Source organism: Corvus kubaryi, unplaced genomic scaffold (genome assembly GCF_017639235.1).
Source record: "Corvus kubaryi isolate FWS band 111438036 unplaced genomic scaffold, C.kubaryi_AGA036_p1.0 127, whole genome shotgun sequence".
NCBI classification, from domain to species: Eukaryota; Metazoa; Chordata; class Aves; order Passeriformes; family Corvidae; genus Corvus; species Corvus kubaryi.
Window position 1 is genome coordinate 15,594 of NW_024580662.1, and position 26,463 is coordinate 42,056.

The following is a 26,463-nucleotide window of genomic DNA, read 5'->3' on the forward strand; positions in this document are numbered from 1 at the left end:
CTTCTATAGAGTGTGTAATGCCCACTGCGCCTTCTATAGAGTGTGTAAGGCCCCCTGCACCTTTAACAGAGTGTGTAATGCCCACTGCACCTTTAACAGTGTGTAATGCCCACTGCACCTTCTATAGAGTGTGTAATGCCCCCTGCACCTTTAACGGAGTGTGTAATGCCCCCTGCACCTTTAACGGAGTGTGTAATGCCCACTGCACCTTCTATAGAGTGTGTAATGCCCACTGCACCTTCTATAGAGTGTGTAATGCCCCCTGCACCTTTATAGAGTGTGTAATGCCCACTGCACCTTCTATAGAGTGTGTAATGCCCACTGCACCTTCTATAGAGTGTGTAATGCCCACTGCACCTTTATAGAGTGTGTAATGCCCACTGCACCTTCTGTAGAGTGTGTAATGCCCACTGCACTTTCTATAGAGTGTGTAATGCCCACTGCACTTTCTATAGAGTGTGTAATGCCCCCTGCACCTTTAACAGAGTGTGTAATGCCCCCTGCACCCTTTATAGAGTGTGTAATGCCCCCTGCACCTTCTGTAAAGTGTGTAATGCCCACTCCATCTGCACCAGGCTGTGTAAATCCCACTTTGCTGTTACCAGAGCGTGTAAAGCTTGCTCCATCCTTAGCAGGCTGTGTAGTGCTCGCTCCACCTTTGCCAGGCTGTGTAGTGCCCACTCCACCTTTATGAAGCTGTGTAGTGCTTGCTCCACCTTTGCCAGGCTGTGTGATGCCCTCTCCATGTTCACCAGGCTGTGTAATGCCCACTCCACCTTCACCATGTGAAATCTCAGGTGCTTCTTTTAGCAAATTCAAAAGCAACACCTGTTTGAAGCATAAGAATGGATTCACCTGCAGTTCCTGAGACAGGCTGTCCTGAAGTGACTGATAAGGATGGTTATCTACAACTTATCTCAGCAGCTCAAATTTTTATGGAACTATTCAAAAGTGATCTCATGTACAAGTAGTCCCTGTAAAAGCTCAGGTGTTTTCTCATGAACTCCATCTATTGTTTTGCTGTGGAAGCCCCCCAGAATGTATGAAACATTTTACAAATCTACTGAAAAATGTCCCTTTTTAAATGTTTTTCCATAAAAATCTCTTAATCACAAGGATATCTTGTCACAGCACACAAAAATAACTTTAGAAGGACTGTTACTTTTCTCCATTCTTACTTAAAAGACAACCTAGGAGGAAAATAACCCACTCAAAAATAGGTAAACTCAAACTTCTCTTTTCCTAATACAGAAGTTTTCTGGACCTTGATTTAATGTTAGCTAGTCATTTGGTTTAGGCTCTTAAATAAGATTTTAAGAGCCTCACAAATTTTTGGAAGAGGTTGCAGTGATTCTCTCAATAGGTGTGAGGCTTTACTGTGTTCTGTTTGAATTTCACAGGTTCAGTAATTAGCAACCCTCCAGAAATCCCATGAGTAAATAAAAATTATGATATCCTGGGGAGCTGGGACACTGTCCTTGGTGTACCAGAGTTCCATGGTTTATGGTAGCACTTCATGTTAATGCTGTGGGATTAGAGAAAACTACTTCTAAAATACTTTAAAATTCACAGACTGGTTATAAGAAAGGTGCCTTGAAAGCCTTCATCCATGGAAATGCTTTTGAGTGCTCTTGGACTGCTGAGAGTAGAAACCTAAACCATCAGACAGCAAATCCCACTTGTCTCCATGCTGCTGCCAAAACCTCCAGCTCTTCTTTTCCTTCATTTTCTCCATTGTATTTATATCCAAACATGCAGCAGATAGGATTTATGCAGATTAAATTACATTTCTTTAAATATTAATAAACAAAGGTTATTAATCTCATATTAAACTCAAATAGTCCATGGTTTAGCTTGGGGTATTACAGAAGCTGGGTTCACATGGTTCCACATGCTCTTTTCATATTGGTTGTCTGGTTCCTCCAGTATCTCCTGATTCTCTTGGTGAATTTACATCAGGGATGTGGTAAATTAAATAATTCAGGTTCCTGAAAACAGGTGAGCAGGTAAGAGACCACTGAGGGAAAAGCTGCATGTGTGTATCCTTTAGAAAAAGCAGTGTTCACTTAAATGACTTTCCAGTGATTTCTCTGAAAACTGAATTACCTCTTTATGAAGCTGTGAGCATGTATTTGATAAAACAACATGGGGGAATCAGAATTCAGCTGTTTGAATTTAGCTGGTTAGTAAATGAAAAGTTTAGAATATTAGAACACAAAAATTGTTATATTCTTTGCTGTTTAGTGCTTGTCCTTCACTCTGCTTTGTCTCTTAATTAGATAAATGGTAAATATCAAACAAGGGGACTTCAAGTTGTAACTAAAACTTCCAAGGACATCAGCAAATTGTGCAGGGAAATACTTTATGTGCACTTGGGAAGTATTTAGGATGTTGAGGAATTTGTTGGGGTTTTGTTGTTTGCTGTGTTTTTATTTTTTAAATCCAACTATAACCATCCCCTGTCTCTCCCAGCTTATAAAATTGTACTTAATGGCATTGTGCTTTCAAACTTGTCATAAAAGTGTAATGAATCTGGTGATCAATAGCAAACTGTTGCGTTCTTTCAGTACTGAAGAAGTAATTTAATAGCTGAGGTTTACAAAGTCAATTCTCCTCTCAGTATAAATATCAATTATCTGTTATGTTTAATGATTCTCTCTCCAGTTTCACAAACACTTGTGTGCTCAGCTTTGCATGGGAATAATCAGTGATTACAGAGGGACTTGTGTGTCTGAGCTAAGCTGGGCTGTGAGTTTGCAGGGCCTGGGAAGTCAGTGGTGCTGCAAATGCTAATCCAGAATTGTGGGGCATTTCCCAAGGTTTTTCTATGCAGTGGCTTGGGACATCACTTATCTTTCTTCTGTCTCAGTTGCTGCACCAGAGGCTCAGGGCTGCTCAGTTTTCAGCAGGTTTTTTGGTCATAACTCCCTCAGCCAATTCTGGGGCTCCAGTCCGCTCCCCAGCTCCGTTCCCTTCCCTGGACACGCTCCACCCCCTCAAGGTCCTTTTTGTCCTGAGGGGCCCGGAACTGAACAGAGGATTGGAGGTGCCCCAGGGGTGCCCAGTGCTTTGCCCTGGGACACCCAGGTGCCTTTTGCCTTCTTGCCCACCTGGGCACACCTGGGCTCGTGTCCAGCTGCTGTCACCAGCAGCCCCAGGGCCTTGTCCGCCTTGTGCAGCCACTCCTCCCGAAGCCTTTAGCATTCCATGGGGTGACAGTGGCTCAGGGTAGGACCCAGCACTTTGCCTTGGTGATGTTCTGCTCCACAACTTTCCCTGGCACTGAGCTCAGGCTGACAGGCCAGTATTGCCCTGGATCCTCCTTCCAGCCCAGCTTCTACTGGGCATCACAGCTGGCTGCAGTCCCCTGGGTAAATGACCTCCCTGCTGGGAAAGGATGGGAAGTGGCCGGGTGAGCTCTGCCCCGATCCCTCAGTGCCCTGGGGCGGATCCCATCCGGCCCCATGGGACTGTGTGTGTCCTAAGTGCTGCAGCAGGATCCCAACCATTTCCCCTTGGATCGTGGGGACTTCATTCTGCTCCCTGTCCCTGTCTTCCAGCCTGGGTATCCTGAGGACAAGAAGGCCTTAATTCCCTCAGCCTTTTCCTCATCCTTTTCCTCATCCTTTGTCACTGTTTCTCCCTGATCCAATAAAGGTGGAGATTCTCCTCAGCAGTCCTTTTGTTGCTGATGTATTTATAGAAACATCTTTAATTCTTTTTCTGGCAGTAGCCAGATTAAGTTCTAGTTGGGCTGGTTGGAGAGAGGAGTTCTAGCTGCAGGGAGCAGGAATGCTGGGGCTGGTGTGTTTTGGGAATCTTGGACCAAGCCTGGAATCACTGATTGATTTGAACCCGTGCTCTGCTGGGCCTGATCTTGTCATCTTCACTGTCCTGCTTCAAATTCTGCTGCAAAGTGGAATCATTTTTATTTTAGTTGCTGTAGAGCTTTTGAATCTTTCTGCAAGGGAATTGATACAGGTTGTGGGCAGAGTGACTTAAACCAGCAGCTCTGGGTGTGATTTATAGAGGCGCAGTTCGAACGCGTTCAGGAGCAGCTCTTTATTACTCTGTGAAGGAAGCAAAGACACACTACACAAAGAAATGCCCCTGTTCCATGCACTCTCCACTTTTCCCCACGCTGCTGCCCAAGCTGAAGCCAGGAGATGGCAGAGTATCAAGGATTGATTAAGTGCAACCTGAGCTGGGAGTCGAAGGTGGCTGCGAGCAGCTCCCCTTTGTGCGAGCGCTGCGCGGGTGCTGCCTGACATCAGATAATTCAATCTGGCCTGCACGCAGAGCTTCTTGTGTTTGTCATTAAAATTTCATCCCAGTGGTTACGAGGCTTGTTTTCTGGGTCAGCCCCTGAATCCCTTTTCATTTGAGCCAGTGGTGGTTGTGGTTACCTCACTCCCAATCAATGTTGTATTCGCCAGCCTTTCTACGGTTACACGTCTCGAAGGATCTTCTCTAAAGGGATGATGTTCTCCCCCTTATACTCGACTCAAATGGAGTTTCAGCCCTAAGTCAGAGCTTACTTAAAGCAATTATATAGCTGCTTGCTTGGCTTTTAGACATTCCTACTGGTGATGAGGCTCACTGTGTCTGATGCTGTCATTTGCCATACAGAATGCCTGGATTGCTTCGCTTTCTTGTACTAAAATCTGAATTTATCTGGGGTTTTTTGAGCAAATGCATGTTCAGACAGTAAAATTGCTACTTTTTTGCTACTTTTTTGTATTCTTGGCAATGTAGTCAGAGGTTGGGTCCTCCTGGACAGTGAGTGATCTCAGAACATGCATCTGGTCCTTGCTTGACCTTGTCGTTCCAGAGGATCCCGAGGTGTGACATGTCCGTGGCATGCTGTGAGACTGTTGCTGCCTGACTGGCTCTGGAATACTCACCTGTGGCTGTTCCTGAGCCCTGTGCTGACCTTGCCTTGTGCTGGTGGTGCCTCTGTCCCGTCACGGCTCACCCCTAAAACCACACCAAGTGGGCGTGAGGGGGATGTGTTAATTTTTTAATGCTTGCAGAAAGGGCACGGTGGCTTTACTGCTGCTGGTGGCTCTGAAAATAAAGAAACAGAAGAGGCCTAGAGTCAGACCACCCTTCCCAAGACCCAGAACTATAAACTATCAGCTTTTCCTTTTTTTTCTTCAGTTTTCCCTGACTGAAGGAAGAGTGGTGGCCTGTTAGTGAAGAGCTTGGCCACAAACCGGTTTAGCAGATGCTGTGAGGAGTCCCTGCACCTCTTACAGACTGGGAAATCAGCCCTGGCTTCTCTTGAAATTTTAATTTCAGATGTTTTCCGCCTTCCCCACTATGTACTGCCAGCTTTCCTTGAGATTTGAGGAGTTAGGGCTGGTGAGATTCATCTGCTGATTGCCTTGATAAACCAGCAGTCACATTTCCTCCCCTTTCAGGGTGGAGCACACCTGGCACAGGTGGTGTTTCCCCAAGTGATGCTTGATAAAGGCAATGAGAAGCTAAGGAAGAACTTGCTGAATATCGTTTGTGGTTAGTTAGGGAAATCTGGGCGTTTATTTCTCATGCTGACATCCTAAATGCTGAAATGATTTTATGCAGTTGTCTTCATTCTGGTGAGTCTTGTGGGAGCACTCACAAACAATTTGGGCCTTTCAGTTTAAGTCATTTTGAGCAACATCTACACACAAGTAGCTGCTCCTTTATGGTGAGTTCCTTTGTTCTCTTCCATCACCTCCCACTCCACTTTCCTCTTGCTCAAAGGTGACCTGCAAATGACTTTTTAGAAGCTGGGTTTGCTACTCTCTTTAGTTTCATAATGATGTGTGAAACTAGCCCAAAAGGCTTGAAAATACTTCACTGCACTTTTTAAAACTTCAGTCAACTCTCATCTAATTTGGATTTTTTGCTATAGGGCTTGTGGGTTATTCTCAAGGTATTTATTATTAGCTCTTGCATCTTAATTCAGTGTGCAGACCTGAGGAAACCAAAATATTAATTAGTAATGAAAATGAATCAAAGTTAACAAACTGAAGACTTCCAAAAGCCTGAATAAACTCCTGCCTTGTTTAATTGCTTAAATTTCACTCGTATGATGGCACAACTTTCTTAGGTTTCTCCCTCCCCTCGCAGGGACTGGGAGCCAAGATGTCAAACAAAGCAGAAGGTGACAATAATTGCTTTTTTTCTTCAGCCTTCCCCAAACCTTTTGTGCTCTCTTCACTCATCCTCACCACTGTTAAGGAGCAGTGTCAGGCCTCCTGTTTTCCAAGTGAGTCACCCTTGGAGGCTGCACACGGGAATGACATCACGGGTTCAGAGGGGTTGGGTGACAGACGGCACTTGGGTGAGGTTGTGTTAAGTGACAGCCAGGTTGGCTTTTCTGTCAGCTCCTGAAAAAGAGCCTTTCAGGTGAAACCAGGAGTAGAAGGCTGATGCTGACTCTTTGTGGAAGCTGCTTTTCCAGCCTGCCTGGCCACTGAGCTGTTGCTTTACCTGCGGGGTTTGCTGCTGCAGGGATGTGCTCAGTGATGCCTTCAGTGTTCTCAGTCACAGGCAGTAATTTTGAGCTTGTAAATCCTGGTTTTCTACTAAGGCCATACAAACCCATCCTTCTTTCTACTAAGCTTCCTGAAGATTTCGTTTTTACTCTTTGGGCTGTCACCAGCAGTGCCTGGAGTTCAGGTGCTGCCTCTCCTCTCTGCTGCTTGCAGCGTGTTGCAGTTTGTGTTCCTTCCAACGAGCAAACAGATCGATTTACAGCGTCCTCAGATGGTGTTTTCTAACCTCTGTCTGCTACTGGAGCTATTGTTTTAGCTGTTGTTTGTCCTTTGTGACATAATAGGGCTGATGGAGCTGAGCTTTCCCAAATTCCATCATAATTCCTCCTGAATTCTTGTGGAAAAGATAATTTTTTTCTCCTGTACTCACAGTAATTTGTTTCCTTGGTAGAGCAGCTGCTTTAATTAATGGGCCTGGGCTGATGCAAGCCACTGGAACCTAGATCTAAGGGATGGGAGATTTTTGGCCTTAAAAACCAAATTACTAGAAACAGTTTGGCTTTTTCTAATTTCTGCTTCTATAAATGTTCATTAAATTGTTTTCCTTACAATACAACCCTTTGGCTTGTTTCTGTTCCCTTGGTATGACATTTGCATGCACTTAATATAGAAGGTGAGGCAGAGGCAGTGAGGATGGTGAAATGTTAATTTTGTTACACATAACAGAACTACACACTGCAGCAGCTTAACCCACTTTTTTGAGTGATAATTTCCTAAATAAGGCCCTGAAAACGAAGGTAGAAGCTCTCTGCAGCTCCATTTCTGTGAGGGCTCCACAGATGGGCGTGGGTTGGTAAATTGGAAAGTTGGGTTCTCAGCAGAAGAGTTTGGGAACTGATCATGAGGATGCTGAGAATGGATTTCCTACATGCTAAATCTAAAAGTGCTTCCAGATCCATTTTGGGACACATTAGTCACATTTTTCATAGCAGCACTCGTATATCAAGCAACCCAAAAGAACATTTGGATGAAATCAGGGAGATTAATTTTCTACTCTGCATTCTTCTACCAGCATTAGGATTGTTTAAAACTCTGGTTTTGGTTTACCCCCATCTGTTTTCCCTTGTGTTTTATGGTGTAGCTTTCTGCTATGTAACAGAAAATTTTCTCTTCCCTGTTCCATTTGTGTTTTATTTTTGGCCATTGTTCTATTTATATTCCTTTCTGCCACGTAAAGTAGTTCTTTTCTGCTACCATTTGTTTTTCCTGAATCCTTTCCTTAAGGAATCCCTCAGCCAAGCTACCTGTTGGTTACAGTTGGCAAAATACGTGTATCCAAATACCTGGGAATGAGAACACAGGGAGAATTGGGAACTTTCACCTCTTCCAGTCTTTGAGGCACCTCATCCTGTGGTAGATGTTTCTAAGCAGTCCATCATTTTTCCCTCACTTCAGAGGAGTACAAAGAAGGTGCTAGAATCCCTTTAATTCCAGTATCTTTAATTGTGATTGAGGTACCTCCCAACGTGCCACAGTTCTGATGGAGAGGTGTTTTGAAATTGGACATTTGAGTTACCACTGCCTCACTTGGGCCTTGGAGAGAAGATGAAGCTCAGGAGCAATTTGAACCGACTTGAAGGCGTTTGGGCTTGGGTTTGCATGTTTAATTGGGCTTTATTCTTGATCCTCCTGAGGGGGGAACTGACTGATACCTTAATTAAACACATGAAGGACTGGAGAGTTGCTTTTGGTGGAATAAGGATGAAAGCTCTGAGGTGCTTGTTGGAGCAAGACAATGCAAAATACTCATTATTTGACTTGCTTATCAACAGGCATCTGTTTAAACAGAGACTGTTACTGGAGCAAAATTCCTACTGACTTCAATAAAATGCATTGACATTGTAAGGACTTCATAATAAGATCTTTTGAGTATTAACAGATGGTCACTGACTGCCTGAAACAAAGTTGTTGGGTTTTTTTTTTTTTTTGGTTTGTTGATCACCACAGGTATCTGGAAACTGAACAGACTTTGCCTTCTGGAAATCAGACCTGACTGTGAAACAAAGGGGGTTCTTTCTCCTTCCTTTTCCTTGCTATAATTTCTTTAGAGAAAATATGGAAAATGTAAACTGGTTTCTGATGTGCTTTATGAGAAGTCTTTGGTGACCAGCCCAACTTGGTGCAGCCAGCCTTGCCCTGGAGGGATGTGCTTGAGGCAACACCAAAAGTGAGTGGCACCAGCATCCTGTCTGAACAGAAACCCAGTGAGGGTCTCGTTGACCCTCAGGTTGGAAGTGAAATTCTGCAGTGCCAGCAGTACCCCAGCCATGAAGGAAAGCAGTTTGTCTTTGCTGCTGCCGTGGACTGAACGAGCAGAGTCTTGACTGTTTGGAAAATGTTCCTGTTAACAGTTTTTCTTTTGTGTATTTGTCAGTTTATATATTAGTTGCAGTTGTACTTTGCACAAACACTAATTAGACAGCCATCAACACTCAGGGCCAAAGGCTTACTAACAATGCAACTGTGATAGCAGTGTCTTAATTGGTTGAGTATAATTGTCATTAGGCAACCATAAAGACATCTGGGGCTCTGGAGAGAGATCAGCCTCCCCCTCCTCCTCTTCCCCAAATTTGTTCTGGCTATTGCTATCCAACACAGTGGAGCTTTTTCAGATGAGATTCTGTGTTTTGACCAGTTTCCTGATGTTTTTCTCCTTATGAAATCGTCTGCCTCTTCAGCACCACTTCATTAGAGCCGTGCCCAGCCTCCAGCTCTGCTTCCTCCCACATGTGCTCTGCACTCCACCACCTGCTTCCCAGATACTCATGGTGGGGCAGCAGCAGCTTTTAACCCCCAGCTCCTTCTGCTTCCACTCATGTGAGAGGGCACGAGCAAAATGTTCATGTCATTACTGCCAGTAAAAAGTAGTCAGAATGCTTTTGCTTAGTGAGTAGATACTTTTATTGTCTATGAATTTAATTTTCTCCAGTTTTTCTGTGCCATGTGCATTCCACCTATTGTTGCTCCATTTCAGCAAGGTTTTGATGCATCTCTGTAAAGCTTAAGCTGAATCTCCAGGCTAATTTTTACAGCTAGATTCATATCTGTCCAGAACCACAGAACTGGCTCGTTGAGGAGAAGTATATTTAGAAAAATACAGCTTGTCTTTTCTCCTGCTGCTGCTGCTTCTCATGTGTCTATACTGAAATATTCCGAAGAACGTGGGCAGAGTGGAATGTGAGTCCATCAAAGAAGCTGAGTTACTTGGGTGGAGAGGCTCTGTTGAACATCAGAGAAGGAGAAATGTGTCTGTGAGTAGGGAGAGCTGGGAGCCAGGTGTGGTGTGGATGGAAGGAATCAGGGAAGGGGTATCAGGAGAGGGGGAAATTGGCCTTGTGAGCAACAGGCTTCTTGTTGTTCCCTGTTGTGCTCAGGAGAGCAAGGCTTTGGACAGCCTTTCTAAATGAAATGAAGCAGGTGTGGTCTCTTATGGGGGTTATTTTAGGGTTTGGGGTTGGTCTGCTGGGTTTGCTCAGTGCAAGTGTCTTGTATCAGGTGTTGGAGTATTTACCTGCCCCTGCAATAATCAGCTCATGGCACCCATCGGGGAAAACAGCAGCAGCTGAAAGCTCTTGGTAGCAGAGCAAATAGGATGTGTGTTCATTGTTGTATTAAACAGGAAGGGAGCTTTGAGGTGGTTTGGGTGTTTTTTTCACTCCAGCAGAAAGCTAAGTGGGCATTTCATTGCCGTCTTGGTAGAAAAATCAGTAACTGAGGGGGTTTGGAGTGCTGTGCTTGTTCTTGGGCAGGACTTGCATCTGGGGTTATTTCATTGAGTGATCCCAATGAAGTTTTCAGGACAAAATGTAAAAGTTGTGGTGGGAAATGAATAGAGATTTTGAAATTACCTAGAAATAGTGCAGTGTGTTCTTCTCTCCAGCCATCTCTATTGATAGGGCAGATTTGCCAATTATCTGCAATAAAGCAGCCTTTTTATTTTTTTACAGCAAGGCAATGCTTTAATAGTTTGAAAGCCTTTTGTTGTGGTTACAAATTGAAAGTGTGGTGCTCTTTACAACAGCATTAAAAGCAGCGAGCTGAACCATTAAATTTTTTTTTTTCTCCTCCTGAATTGGATTCATCTGTGTTTGAAATTCTTCCAGTTCAGTCCTGGTGCAGGCCCAGTGCACACTGGAAATGGGCAGTGGAGGAGCTGGTTTATGTCTCCCATTTCCCCAGGCTGGTTCCCTGCCCAGACCTGGAGCTCCACTTGTGTTCCCACCATGGTCTTGTGGAACATCTCTCCCAATCCTTCAGCTTTGCTGCGTGGGACTGCACTGGAAAGGGTGGGAATGGTGGGAAATGAGGGAGGAGGGGTGCAGGAGGCCTTAGGAACCCTCCTGAGGAGCTTCTCCTGTGCTGGCACTGCGGGGATTTCTGGACAGCCACGGGGGAGGTTTGGTGGGCTCTTGCAGGGCTCCCCTGGCACATGGAGTCTCCCTGGTCTGTGTCACGACAGGACTGCAGGGAGCACCAAGGCCAGGATGCTCTCAGGGATGGTTGGGCAGTGTCTGAGCCCACTGGGGCACAAGTGGACAAGTTCTGGTGTCCTGCAGGTCCTGGCAAGGGCTGGGAGAGCACAGCGGCTTTGTGGCATTGGAGGGAGAGCTCTCCAGCATGTGCTGAGCCCTCAGGGAGGAGGAGGCTGCAGGGTGGGCTGATGCAGAGCCTGCCAAACACACAGGTCCCAGCACAAACACATCAGAATTCGAGTTAAATTGATTTCAAATTAATGGTCAGGAGTGTTTGGTGGTGCTGCTCCAGTTTGAGCTTGGCTTAGAGGTGGTTCAGGTGGCTCTTAGTGAACAAAGAACGGTTCAAACTAAATTTTGACTTGATTGAATTTTGAGATAAAATTAATTGAAGGGTTTGCTGTGGTACTGTGATGTTGGATCTCTAATTCCAGGATTGCAGTCATTGCACTGTTATTTTTGGTGGGTCCCTTGTGTTCTGTGCTGTGTAGGGAAATCAGATGCAGTGTGCCCTGAGAATTATCCAGCCCTGGGTCTCTCTTCTTCTCCTGCCATTTTGTCCATCTCTTTCTTTTTACATCTCCAGCCTGGACTATGTGAGAGCTACACTAGGAGGAGATGCTGTTCTTCCTTGTTTATTTAGACATGAAAACAAATATTGTGTCACTGAGTTCTATCCATTCTACCAGTGTTTTATGTCTCCCCTGAAACTCACTTTTCAGTGACAAGAGTATTTTGGCTTCCCTTGGGAGGAATCTGCTGCTCTTGGCAGTCAGGAGAAGCTTGAAAACACGACCCCAACCAACCCTAACATAAGGAAACAAAATTCAGCTCAAAATTGAAACACTTCCAAAACATTGTGTGCCTCTTGTTGAAGGGGACTGCAGCAGATCTGTGCAATCACCTGTCCTGTTGTGGGTTTTCTCCAGATTTTGAAGCAAAACGAGCCCTTTCTAGTTTTGCAAACTGAAGATATTTGTTGTGAGCTGATCCGCACTCCGTGTCCGATCCAACGTGAAGCATTTTGCTTTGGGGAAGTTTCCTTCATGGTCTGTTCTTCTTAGACTGTGCTGCTGTAAATTGGAAATGAAAGCAGGATTCAGAGGGGGGTTTGGGCCTCGTTTGCAGAGGGAGGAAGAGGGAGAAGTGTCCCACCCTGTTCTCTCATTTCCCTGCGTGTTCCCCTGTAAAGCCCAGCAGAGCAGGCAGGTGACAAGGACACGGTTCCCTCTCTTCCTGAGCGGTGCAGGGGATTAATGTGCATCTCTCTCAGCCTGACAGATTTCCCCACCCCCCTGGGCACTTTAATCCCTTCTGTAGATTGGACCCTTTCCACCAGGAGATGTTTGTTGGGAGTGATCTGCTCCCAGTACCTGGAGCCCCGGGCATGGCACTGCCCAGAGAACTGGGAAATCTGCGTGCAAGTCCCACATCTGCTGAACCTTCCTTTCCTTCTTGTCCTGTGTAATTAACTGCTTTGTTTTCCTCTAAGCACAGCACAGCCAGATTCCCAACCACTTGACCTCTCAGGCTTGTAAGAATTGTTCTTTCATAATACTTTGCCCCCAAAAAGCAGGATGGAACAACAAAGGTGACAGAGCAGGAAGCACCTTTGATTTTCCAAAAGAATCCAAGTGTGAGCTGTGGCAGAGGAAGACATCTGACAGTGTTAATTATCACAGTTTTGTCAAAACTGGCCTTAAATAATTACTGACCTGTGGTCTTTGACCTGTTGTAGAAGCAGCTTCTTCTCTGCTTTGCCTGTGATTGTTTTTCCTTTAATAGTCTCTTGTGAGGGCGTGGATGGCCCAGGGTAGTTTATGTGTTGTTTGCTGTGTAACAACCTTCATTCACTCAGATATATTCACTATTATCTGGAAAGTTTAGCTCTGCTTCTTTATTTCCTCATTGACAAGCTGATGTTTAACTACAGTTTTTGTGATATTTTGGTGAGCCTTCTGCAGTGAAAGAACTGCTGCCTTAATTCTAACGAGAGCACTTAGTTGAATTAATTAATTAGTCTTCAGAGATGTAGGTAGGGTGATCTGTTGATGAGACATCAAGAAATTTCTTCTGTAAAAAGAAATTTTTTTCTATAAAGAGCAATAGGTTGGGTGGGTGCTTGTATGGACATAGGAAAACGCTCTGGTTCAACACAACCAGCACCACAAATCTTGAAAGACTGAAAAGAACCAATCTGAAGTTTTGCCATGACGTAGTTTAGGCTTGTTCCTGATTATGTTTTTTCTCTTGAGCCTGGCTCTCCTTGTGTGTTAGTTGCAATATTGATAGTGGTAGCTCAGTTGTGTGGCTCACAGAATCACAGAATGAACTAGGCTGCAAAAGACCTTTGAGATCATCAAGTCCAACCTATGACCCAGCACCTCCTCACCAGCTAAACCGTGGCACTGAGTGCCACGTCCAGGCTTTGTTAAACACCTCCAGGGATGGCAACTCCTCCACCTCCCTGGGCAGACGATTCCAGTGCCCAATCCCTCTTCCAGTGAAGAATTTTTTCCTGATGTCCGACCTAAACTTCCCCTGGCGCAGCTCAGGGCTCTGTCCTTTTATTCTGTCAGTGGTTGCCTGGGAGCAGAGCCTGACCCCCACCTGGCTACAGCCACCTTTCAGGGAGCTGTAGAGAGTGATGAGGTCACTCCTGAGCCTCCTTTGTTCCAGGCTGAACAACCCCAGCTCCCTCAGCCGTTCTTCACAGGGCTTGTGCTCCAGGCCCTTCACCAGCCCTGCTGCCCTTCTCTGGACACGCTCCAGCCCCTCCACATCCTTCCTGAGCTGAGGGGCCCAGAACTGGACACAGCACTCGAGGTGCGGCCTCAGCAGTGCCCAGTACAGGGGAAGGATGACTTCTCTGGTCCTGCTGGCCACGCTGTTCCTGGTCTTGTAGCTCCAATTTCAGTTCACCTGCCTGCCTTGGTAGAGCCGGTGCCACATGGAATAAACAGGACTAAAATGGGCAAAGCTGATGGGTTTGTGCACAGAGGACGGGGGGAGGATCAGTCTGGGAGCTGTTTTAACCCGTTTGTCTTCCTCCCTTCTGCTCCAGCCATCTCTTCAGATGCTGTGGGGTGAGCAGTGCCCTTGTTTTGCAGGTACACCTCGGGAGAGGTGAGGCTGTGGGACACCCGCACCTGGGACTACACAGCCCCCGTGCTGGCAGCAGTGGCGGGCCCTGGAGGGGCTGGAGCCCCGCCACACGTCTCCTTTGTGAGGATAAACAGCTCCCTGGCTGTGGCAGCCTACGAGGACGGTGAGCAACCACAACTCTCCTCCCTATTACAACAACAACAACAACAAAAAAAAAGGCTCTACGAAAATGAAGCAGCTGTGCTCAGCTTTTTGTGTGTCTGTAATCCTGTGTATCCACACACACGCACACACTTGCTTTTATGTGAGAAAGTTGGCCAATAACCCTAAATGCATTAGGAGGAGGCATTGGAACATAGCACCCATTAAAACTGAGCTTTAATTCCTACTGGAGCTGCTGCACAAAGCTTGAGTGCCAGGCTGTAGTCCAGCCAAGCTATCTTAAGCAAATAACTTGTTTTGCTATAAAAATATTAAATATTCTTCCACCAGCCTTCTCCTCTGGCCAAAACTCCCTTGGGGTGCTGCAGAGCTTTGTTATGGGGATGGTGGTAAACTTGGATGTCTGATTAATCCCCGTCCCTCTCGCTCTTGGCGTGGTGTGTGCATGCACTGAAGTGTTGGTTTGCAGTGCTGGGTTGTTATTATATACTTGGATTTAAAGAAATGAAGCTTTGACCTAATATTTAGTGAAACCGTCATAAAATCCTGGTTGTATGCATTGTTTTAAATATCCTTAGAGGTTTTCTATAATGGACAACAAGAGCCAGAGACCAACATCTTCTGGATGTGGGAGCAGCAATTAAAAAAGCCAGGTTTGAACAGTGCTGGCTGACTGGGATCCTAAGATGAGGGGCTCAGGCAGAATTCAGGTCCCATCATCTTTCTTTAAAATGTATAATTTAACACTTAAAATGGCTCCTTGGGTATAAATAAAGAATATTTGTACATTTAGAGAGCTTTGTGCACATACTGTCTTTGATCCTGGCGTTTGTACAGGTGAAAACAAAGCAGAAGGTGGATAATCCAAACAAAATCCCTATTCCGCACATTTATTTTTAAAAGTAAATTAAATGCTTCATGTGTTTTAAGATTCTCAACATCCTTAGCTGTTTTTCTAGCTTGGATCATACTGGAATGGTTTTCTGTGGGTAAAAATTTTGTATAGGCAACGTTTTCTGACAACAGCAAATCTGGTGTTATTAATATTATTTACTTGAGTCATAGGAAATTATAACACAGCTTTAAGTGCTGGCTTTTTTTCCAGTGAGCCAAACAATGACTAGCAGAGGGTCTTTTGTTTGTTTTCTAGTTTCCCACTGACTAATCTAATAATTTGTCTGGGTTTTTTGCCTGTCATATCCCTTGCTGTCAGTGCTGTGACTGAACTAGTTTGCATAAAGCTCGGCATCTTTTATTCTTTTGGGTAGAAATTTTAATAGGCTCTCTGATATGGCAGTGACTCTGATTTGAGAAGCCTTGGTCAGAATAGATTAGTTTCTATGGGAATAGGGAAATAAAAAGATCCATTTTAGCAGTGTTTACTAACTGCAAGCCGAAAGCACATATTTACACTTTGGTGCAGAGAGTTATTTTAAATTTTGGGGAGGGAGCGGGCGGCTTTGAAGATAATGTGTTTGATTGTTCTTTGTTGTACTTTTCCAGCTCCCTTTCCTCTTTGTTTGTAAGTTTGACTAACCCAGAGAAACCATCTGCTCATGTTGGAGGTGGTGCTGTCAGGCAGAGTCTAGACTTCCCTGGCGGATCCCTGGCTCGTTGCGATAGCATCGGCTCCTCCCGGTCCAGCAGGGCTCCCGCAGCGCTGCCCTTGGCACCCCATCCCAGGGAAGGGCTGACAGGCACAGCCTGCCTTGCTCTGCTCCTGCAGCTCCCTTCCCAAGGCACAGCAAGCAGAGCAAGGAGACAGGTTTGTCTTCCCGGGATGCCCCTATCCAAAGTGGGTTGTCACTCCACGGTGGCACTGAAGGAAAATGGGATTGTGGCTCCTGGTGAATGTTCCTGACGGCGCCAGCCTCGGAGAAACAGGCTGCAAGGAGAGGGGAAGGAGGGAGAAATGGATGGGGAGCAAATGAAGTTCCCTGTGCCTGTGCCAGCGCTCAGTGGGGGCACTGGATGTACACCTGGGGCAACGGGACTTGGCAACTCGAGCCACAGTTGTGATTTTTGAATTCCAACCCACTGGCCTCATATTTCTTCTGCCTTGTTTCCTATTGTCAGCACTGGCAGTGCTCCAGTTTGATTTTACCACTAATTGTGTTGCACGTTACCGAACTGAAATGAATCAAATCAAAATGCTTTTCCTGGAGCATTAGATAAAGCAGGCGAGGGTTCTGGGTAATGAGCAGATGCTGCTAATGCAGGGACAGGAGAGGCCTTGCCAGGACTCCATCTGCTCCATGCTTGCCTGCCTTTGGCTGGGAGCCACAGCTTTTGGGAAACAGCAGTCTCCTTTAGCCACCCCTCTCCCCCCTGCGCTCTGGAGTTTCATGGTTTGACTTGAAAACAACGTGCAGCAACAGGAGAACAGAACTTTTTCCTGCTGTCCTTTAAATGCCACGGCCACCCTGGTGCAGCCACGGCAGGGGACACGGTCCTGCTGCCCTGCTTGTGCCCCCTCAGACCCACTGTGAGGAGCTGGTGGCCCTTCACAAGCTGCAGAGCCACTCCATGGAGCAAGGGAAGGTGGTTGCTGCAGGGATCAGAAGTGCTGCTGCCTGCCGCAGGCTCCAGGAGGGGAATTCTGGCAGCGCCGCTTTTTGGGACTGGAATTCTGTGCACTTGTCCTTTCTGATGCCCCTAAAGCTGCCTGGGGGTATTGTCCCTTCTGTACCCTCTTTGCAGAGTGGTGGGTTTGGTGCCTTGCCCTGAGTGCTCCTAGAGAGCGGGAGCATTCCAGGCTGGCTGGAGTGAAGGAAAAAGTGTTACAAGGAAACTACAGGAGCAGGGGCTGGGCTATTTATTTATTGCCATTGGTGGCTGTGGGTGCAAACCTCTTGGTTTGGGTGAGCAAGAGTGTGGTTTCCCATCCCAGTCATCCCATTCCCCATGCTGGGAATGAAATAGGGTCTGTGCCTTCTCTGAGGGACTGCCCAGGGTTGGTATCACATGGTGGAGGTAAAATCTGGGGGCGTTTGGTGGGAACTGGTGTGGTAATGGTAGGGTGAAGGCAAGGCTCTTATCACTGATCTTATCACTAATCTCTCACTGCTTTGTACCCTCAGTACCTGCTGGAAGTAAAAATTAAATGTAAACTGTTGGTTAATGAACTTCAAGTGTCTGCTAAGGTTAAATTGGCTCCTCTGAGTAGAAATGTTTTTAGGGAAAACTCAGAATTCACAATAAGAAGTTTCGATACTCCAGGCCGCTGCTCATTTCCACCCATGCTTTTCTTATACTGCTTGTACTTCATAGAGATATGATATAGCTGAAAATTATAAATAAATTAATGTTCCTACTTTGAAGTAAAAAAAAACACCTCTAAGGAGCCATAGAATCACAGAGCAGCCTGAGTTGAAGGGACCCACAAGGATCATCAAGTCCAAGAGTTTTCAAAAGGTAAAAAAGAGTTTTATTTTGTTCAGATCGGGGTAGAAGTGGCAAGACCACAACTCTGAAACAGGACAAACATCGTGGAGATGATGTGAGTTCAGCAGCTTCTGGCCTTCCCACGCAGTTGTGTTTAGAAGCTGAAGTGAATGAGTGTGAAAACCACGAGCACGTTTGGGTTCCGTGCTCCAGCACAGACAAAATTCTGGTTCTTTAAATTTATTTTTCAGATAACGCACGTGTAAATTGCTTTACATCTTTTCCAAAGCTGGCAGCAGCCCCTAGCTGACAGCAAATGCTGGTTTTAACACACAAGAGCTGATGCAATGGGACTTCAGGATCTGAGCTGGGATCCTCCACGCCCAAATCCAGCCCTCCCATCCCAACCTCCTGGAGCAGGCAGCTCAGGTGGGCAGTGCCCTGTGCTGTGCCCAGCTCAGGAGGGGCTCAGACAGGCTCTGTGACGCTGCCAGACACAGCCAGGATAATATTTACAAATGAGATTTAACTCTGTTTGCCTCTGTGTTTGTGCTGCCTTTCCCTGTCGGAGGATTAGGGGATTTTACAGGAAGAGAGATAGTTGGTTTTGTTTTAATTTTGTAGCAAATGCAGAGAGAAACCTGAGGGGAAATAGATGTAACAGCTGCTTTTGCAGGATGCCTTTTGTGCTCCCAGCCCTGCTGATGGAGGGAGAGGAGCCTCCAGCCCCCCACCTTTGACACAGCAAGAGCTGTGCAAGGCTGGCTGGTGCTGCCGAAATTGGGCGATCAGTCAGGATCAGCACTGCACTCTCCGAGGCACAACAGGCTCATGCTCAGTGTTTTCTCCAAGTACCTTCCAACCTGGAGGGAATTGCAATCAATGGACCTTTCATCAGGCCACAGTTCAAAAATATATTGGGTTGGGAGTTGACTTTTTTGTCGGATCTGGGGCAGAGTGTATAAACAAGGCTGGTGCAGTGATTGTCATGTCGAGTGTCAGCATTACAGCAGCAGCAGCAGCAGCTTCTTGCCCTTGTTCTCTTGAGCCAGGATGATTTTCCAGCTTGCTCATAATTCTGAGTAATTTTGGGGAGTTATTGTTGGAGTTCAGTTGGAATAATCATGATTATGGTGCAGATTTTAGCGTGCCGTGAAAGTGCTGCTTATAATTTTGATTTAATGACCTTCTAACACTTTCAAGATTCCAGTATTCAAGATAAAAAACAGATAACGTATGGTTGCAACCTTAACTTCACCTTAGCAGAGGAATTGCTGTGGAAATGAGGCACTGGGCAGTGCTGGAGGCAGGAAGACAGACTGTGGAGAGCAGTGATCTCATCTGCACTGCTAAATCTTAGCCTGATTTTTTTTATGCTGCCACACTAATAACCTGAACTGGAATGGTGGAGGATTTTTTGCTCTTACCCAAACATGATTGACTGCTGCAAAGACTTGCACGCCCATAAATACCTTTTGCTGTTTCTGTAGTGAAATGCAGAATATTCTGAGCAGCACTTTTAGCCCTCGTAGCAGCTTTGCCTATTTATAAATCCAGTGGAGTGTTTGCTTTTTCTGTTTTCCTTCTGTCACGATCCTTGTGGGTCCCTTCCAACTCAGGATATTCTTTGAACTCTCCTTGTTACTCTTTACTTCGTGCTCCTTCATTACATGTGAATTTGGGACCTTACACGTCACTTTTTTTTTCTTATATTACCAGGAATGTGTTGCCCATATCATGTATCAGATGTTTCACTCTCTGTTTTTGCCTGGTTAAAACCTTTTATTTTGGACAGATTTTGCTGTTGAATATCTGGTTAAAAAAACAAAAAAGTACCTGTCTTTAAGCAGTTTTATTATTGCATTTTATTATTTCTCTGTCACCTCTTTGTCATGTTTGAGGTGCAGCAATAATAATAATAACAGTAATAGTAATAATAGTAATGATAATAATTATTAGTGACTTGTTGCCCAAAGTTAGAGAGCAGAACCCTGAGCTCTGGGTTTCCCAGTTTGCTCCTGTGGTCAGAGTATTTCTGTTATTTTCCAGAACTCTCATCCATTAAGACACTGTCAGACCTTTGAAATGCTCAGCACAGAGATGTGTAAACAAAAGGCTTCACTGAAAACAAATCAGCTTCGCTTTTCCCCCTTCATGAACCTGGTCTTGAACTGGGATAAACATACTGCTGAAGAAAAATCAAAAATCCTCCTGCTTGGAGGAGCCTGGCAGCCAAATCCGTGGTGTGACACGGAAGTCCAGTTCTAACACCCATGTTCTGCTGTCACTCTATCGCTGGTGGGGCTTTTTGCCTGGTTCAATCATCTTTGCCTGGTTCAATCATCTCTCTCTTCCCCATCCCTTTGTTTAGGGAAGAGGTGCCTCAGCTCAGCCCTGGTGTGGGGTGGAGGGGATGGAACCTGTGCTGCCCATTTGGATTTGTTAACTGGTTTTAAGCTGAGTGTGTGCAACCAGTCTGCTTTGCAAACCCAGTTCAGCAGTTATTTACCTTTCAAGCAATTAACATAATTACCATTATGCTAAGAAGTAATTTTGGGAAGTTCTGCTCTGAGCCCTTACGACTCCGTCGGGACAGTTTTAGTCGGGACTTATCTTTTTGATGGAAGCCTAATTGCAGTTTTGGCTTTGTGTAAACAAACAGAGGCGGCTAATTGTTTAGGCAAATAGCAGATTAATTTAAATATTCATCCCTAATAAAACAAAAATGGTCCCCATTATGGTACTCATTCCCATGGTGAGGAATATAAATATTCAGTGGGAGTGCCATTAGACAGGGATCTTAAGGATTATCTGCATTATTTCACATGGGTAGCACTTTCCAGATACCAAATAATCTTTACAAAAGCTAACATAAATCAATTTAAACTCATTTAGCTACCATTTCACTATGTGCAGTTTCATTACCACACTCTTGCTTCACCTCCTCTGGGACTGAGGAGGAGTGTTTGCAAACTGGCAGCGGTGCCCATCCGCAGCTGTCTGTCAGGGCTTTTATGTCTCCTTCTGAAGGAAGAGCTGCCATTAATCATTTCATCATTAACGTGCTCCACTGCAAGGGAGGCTTCTCCAGCCCTGCCTGTCACGTTGGAAGATTGCTTCTCCTTAATTCAGTGCAAAGGTGGCCCAGAAGGCTCCAGCTCCCTTCTGTTCCCTCCTGATTGCCTCAGGTTGCTCTTACTCCGATTATGATGCTTTTAAATGGAGAATTGGGGAGCCAGGCTGGCAAAAATGCAATTACAAATATGTTGTCTTTTGACTTACACTCCTTTATTCTTTAGGATTTGTATTCTTTAGCTTTTCTCTGTGGTCACCAGGGACAGGAGCCAGGGAGTGACTGGAGCTGTGTCAGGAAGTTTAGGTGGATATCAGGGAAAGGTTCTTCCCCCAGAGGCTGCTGGGCACTGCCCAGGCTCCCCAGGGAATGGGCACGGCCCCGAGGCTGCCAGAGCTCCAGGAGCGTTTGGGCAGCGCTGCCAGGGATGCCCAGGGTGGGGTTGTTGGGGTGTCTGGGCAGGGCCAGGAGCTGGGCTGGATGGTCCCTGTGGGTCCCTCCAGCTCAGGATATTCTGTGATTCTGTGAATTGTGCATCAAAGTGACTTAAAATTTGAGTGTGGGTTCTTCCTCACTGGTCTTTGGGGTAATTCAGGGCCTCTGTATAATAGAACAAAAATTCAGGTGTCTGTTTACATCTGATCTCCAAACATGGAAGTGTGAAAGAAGTCAAGAGTCTTCCTCAAGGTGGGTATTAATGTTATTGGAAAGTCCAAAATTAGAAATAAGTTACAGAGCAATAGAGCCTGGAATCACAGAATCACAGATGGGTTTGGGTGGGAAGGACCTTAAAGTCCATCCCATCCCACCCCCTGCCATGGGCAGGGACACCTCCCACTGTCCCAGGCTGCTCCCAGCCCCAATGTCCAGCCTGGCCTGGGACACTGCCAGGGATCCAGGGGCAGCCCCAGCTGCTCTGGGCACCCTGTGCCAGGGCCTGCCCACCCTGCCAGGGAACAATCCCTTCCCAGTATCCAATCTGTACATCTCTTCCTTCAGCTTCAGGCCAGAGCACATGAATTTTCCTCAGAACCTGTTCCGTGGTCAGAGGAACCACAGCATCCTGAAGTTCCGATTTCCTGCCCTCGTCTCTTCCCTGTCTATTCCCTTTGTTCCACCAGATCGATTTGCAGCTGTTTGAAAGTTGTGTCAAAGCCTGAGCTAACCCCCAGTGCCCATTTTGCAGGGACTGTCAGTGTTTGGAGCCTGCTGTTGGGGCGGGAGCCAATCCATCACTTCCAGCACAACCAGCGCATCCAGGCCTTAGCCCTGGCCCCGGGCGGCACCGCGGTGGCCACGGCGTCCAGCTTCGAGGTCAAGGTGGAGAGCCCCGATGACAAAGGATTCTGGCAAACCCCAGGAACATTTGAAATCCAGAAATTGGTGAGTCTCCAGGCTACTCTGCTTCGTTCCAGCAGCTCCTGCTCCACTAATTATTTTGGTAGGGTTAAGATGGATCTTATGAAAGTCTTCCAGCCTGAACTAGATAAGGGCGTTGTCAGCTTGAGGCTCTGACTTTGGAGCAGGTTAAGGGATGAGCCTTCCATCCCTGAAGAGCAAGGGTGAAATGCTGGCTTAAACTAGGAGTGAAAATGAGCACAAGTCCATATGGTGCAGGAGGTTGGCTGGGTTTAATTTTTTTTTTTTTTCGTTTTTTTGTCAACAGTAAACTAAGTTGGCTCATTTTGTAAATCAGTTTTCTCGCGTAGAATTGGAGCTGAAACTCCAGGTCTCATTCCAGATCCACACTATCTGATTAATTCTGAGGCAGGATATTGCAGGCAGCCTAATAGTGGCACTTGTGAAGCTGTAACTACTCGTGCAGCTTCTTTAGGTTGCACCTTCTGTCACTGAAGTTTTGAGAGTTGTAATTAAAACTCATTCTCTGAAGTTTTATTTTGTCTCAGAGTATCAACATTTGTTTGAAAGGGGAAGTGTGTAGGAATAATTGAGTCTTGCAGCCTCTCTCCTGTAGGAAGAAGCTGTGCAGTTAAAGGGTGTGAAGTAATTTTAACCACTCCTGATTAATCCCCCCTCAAGTGAAGTCAGTACTTAAAATATTGGGGGATTTTGTTAATTGAAGAGATTTTCTAGCAAAAGCACCACCCACTCCACTGTAGTTGGATCCATTTAACTTGTGTGCTGTGACAAGTCCGTTTGCCCCATGGCACAGACACTCAGGACCCCACACTCTCTTTCAAGGCTGGGTTAGAAATCAGCTGTTACGAAGTTTAAACCCTTCCCACGGGGAAACTTTCCAGCCCTATCTTCACTGAAATGGGAAGAGCACCATCCTCGTGCTCTTGGGACAGAGGATTAGGGTCTGACATTTGGGCTGTCCTAGAGCTGTGATGCCTCTGTGTTAATTTAGGGTGTATTTACATGATTGCACAATAAACATCAGTTATATCAATGTGTTTCCTCTTCTGGAGCACCTTATTCACATTCCAGCCATGATATTTGCTTTGTGTGCTTTAACCTTGAGGCTTTCTGTCCTTCAGGATGAGGCCGTTGGGTCTTGCTCCTTTCTTTGAGGTGATATTTTGGGATGTTTAATTGTAATGTGCTCTGATTAATTGGGTTCTTTATGGGCTCGTTTGAAAGACTGTGAGCTGAATTTCACCCTAGGAGCTAAACTTGTAAAAGTTCAGAAATGAGCTTGGTACTTGGTCTTTGTGTGGAATTAATCCGTAATTGAGGTGATTCAGGACACACGTGAGTAGTTGGTTCAGTTCAGCATGTGGCAGTAGTGATGCAAAAGAATTTTTGACTGTAATAGAAATAAAAAGTCTGCTCTTTTTAGGTCAACTTCCTTAATCTGGTTCCAGATGTCACGGGGAGCCCAGTGGCAGTGGCAGCTGCAGAGGACATTGTCTATCTCCTGAAAGCAGAAGATCCTGGCAAAGTTCTCCACTCTGTCTATGGTCAGCCTGTCACCTGCCTCGATGTGTCTGCTCATGAAGCGGCCTTTGGCATCAAAACCTTTGGCTGGTTATTGAATGAGCCCAACCAGGTATTGTAATTGGTTTTTGATAAGATTTTTATACCTTTGTAATTAAGGAAAAAAGAGTGCGTGCTGAGGGCTTTTTTCCCCGCTCTCCAGCTTTTGACAGGAGAGAGAAGACAATTTAATGCAATAATCTCATGCTTCTTTGTGTTCTTCTGTGGGCTGAAGTGAGGGATTCTTGTTCAGCCAGCTGAGTTCACTTTGCAACCTCTGCTCCTCAGCAAGGCCCAAGTCAGCTTATGCTGCATCAATGGCATCAGGGGAACTCACCTCAAAGAACCCACCTAAAAACCCCAATAAACAACCCAAAAGCCCAAAGCATCCCTCAGCCTTTCTGGTGAGGACATCCTGAGCAGTGTCAGGCATATGAACACCCTTAGGAGGAAGATGCTTTTTGTGTTGTGTGCTTGAGTATTTGCCCAGGCTGTGAAGAGAGCTGCTTCCAGATGCCTTGGGAAGAGTTCCTGTCTCTTTCCTGCGTCTTGCCTCCCTTTTCCACTCTCTTTGCATTCCCTTGTTGTGTTACACTTCAGGCCGTCAGCAGGGAGGGAAGGAGGGTGCTTCAGGCAGGTGGAGAAGGAAGCAGGAGGGCAGCACCCAGATGAAAGGAGTGTGGTCTGCAGTGTGAAAACGCAGGATTTTCCTTGGCAAGCGACTAGAAAGGGAAAGCTTTATTTAGGACTTCCTCAGTTAGGAACAAACGTGTCCAGCTCATCTCGTTCCCCTTAAAATCCCTGTTCACCATGAATACCTCGAGGGCTGAGATGCTGCAAGCTGTGCTGTCTTTATTAATTCCTTTGCTGCCCTAATCCAGCTCTTTTCCCTCCGGAGGTGGGAGGTCAGGAGGTAAAATTTCCTCATTTGTGGGCATTACCCCAGTGATCACTTCTGTGCCTCCTAAAGGAACAGAGAAACCTCCCCAGGCCCCGAGTGCCGCTCAGCAAAGCCGGACATCTTTCCTAAATTAGTCCTGAGCTGCCCTGCTCTTGCTGGCAGATTGTATTAAGCCTGGTGCATCCTAATCAGGGAGATGGGCCCAGACAGCCGGGGGGTGTGACAAGGACACTGCCTTGGCACTGCTGCTCCAGCTGACATCACGCCGGAAATTAATTACTAATGTCTATTATGATAATTACCGGCCTCGCGCAGACGTGAAGGGACTTTGCAGCGGCTGATTACGCTGGGCACACGGTGACAATCTGTCTTTGGGAGAGCTCTCCCTCCTGGAAATGCAATCCTGCAGGATTCCAGCCCCCTTGGCTGCTGCCTGTGTTTCTCCCCACTTTGGGGTTTTCTTTGTTTTCCTCTGGGTTATTATTTTTCTTCTCGCAATCCCTGCCTAGTAACCTGCTTCCCGATGAAAACACTTAGGGAAACCATCTTTTCCCTCCCTCTCTCTTTTTTTAATCGTTTTCTAATTTTAGCCACGTTTGACAGCAAAGCTGAGATCTGAGGCATAAATTTTGTGAGAACTTTTATGTCGGAGAGGAGGAAAACATCAAATCCGTGGCCTAGACTTGGCTCCTGTCAGATGAGAGACACCCGTGCAGGATGGAGGGGAAAACAGAAATGCTTCATCCCTGAGAAGTTCAGCTTGCACTTTAGTAGCACCAGACAACCCAAATATGATGCTGTTTCTTGAAAGTTCTTCTGCTTTGGTGCTCCTGGAGCTCTTTTTTTAAGTCAAGCTGTGAAAGATTTCGTTGTTTCAGCTCTGTTAATTCAACATGAAATACATCATTTCCCTTAAGTTCCAAATTCTGAGATCTGTGTTCCCATCTAGGCTTGTGCCGGGCTAATTAAATAACCCAGATAACGACCCACAGGGGAAATCCTTATTCCCAGGGCATCCAGGGGTCATTCCTTGAGGGATGATGTCAGGCCAGTGACACATCCCCCATGTCAGGCAGTTGGGAGCCCCGTGATCACAGAGCTGCTGCAGCACCAGCACCAAGGCTGGGCAGTCACCTGTTGGAATTTTGGGTTTAAACACCATGGGGGAGATTAAATCCACAGACTGGCCTTGGTCCTCTCTGTGTCAGGATCTAACCCTCGTAAGGAGGCAGCAGGATGAACATTAGGCTTGACTTCGTCTGATTTCTGATGCAATCTGGATGTGGCTGAAGCTTTTCTCATAGCTGGTGCCTTTATAACCTTCCCTGAATCTGCTGTCAGGTAAGTCTGGGCTCCTACTGTAGTTCAGATGAGCTTTGTGGATTATTTCTATGAAATTTAGAGGTGTTTATTCTCCTGAGATGGGAGGGAAAACCCTCAAACACAACTTTCTCCTGTATTTCAAATTCTGCTCAAAATTTTTAACGTACTCAGCAGTTCTTGGGGGGGATATAAGATAATGAACCAAGGAGGATTTGGAGGTTTTTCTACCAAAGCAGCTTCATACAGCATGCATGAGAATTTCTATTACAGCTATTATCAGGGACAGTTCAGCTGTGGGTTTGGTTGCTTTGTGGAACCTGGTCCCAGGACTGGTGGATGGGGAAGAGAGGAGGGAAGGGATGGTTTAAAGCTCCAGCTCAGAGGCAGAAGGCTGTGGATGTGTTGAGATCAGCTCTCTTGGGTGCTGCTTGTCAATGCTGTCACTTTTGCAGCTCTTTGGAGCTGCTGGTTGGCTTGTACTTGGTGAAAGGTGTTCAAGCTCACCTGGCTCCTCTCAGCAGCCGTGAAACACTGCCTGGGTTTGCTCCTGGATTTGGT

The 26,463-nt window shown here is 46.0% G+C and overlaps 1 protein-coding gene across 1 annotated transcript in view; it reads left to right on the forward strand.

Moving 5' to 3' along the window:
• FBXW8 (F-box and WD repeat domain containing 8) overlaps window positions 1-26,463 on the forward strand; it is a 52,335-nt gene that overhangs the window by 10,096 nt on the left and 15,776 nt on the right. The window contains 3 exon segments of the mRNA XM_042022921.1: window positions 14,128-14,285; window positions 21,928-22,124; window positions 23,545-23,754. Of these exon segments, the coding sequence (XP_041878855.1) occupies window positions 14,128-14,285; window positions 21,928-22,124; window positions 23,545-23,754 (565 nt within the window).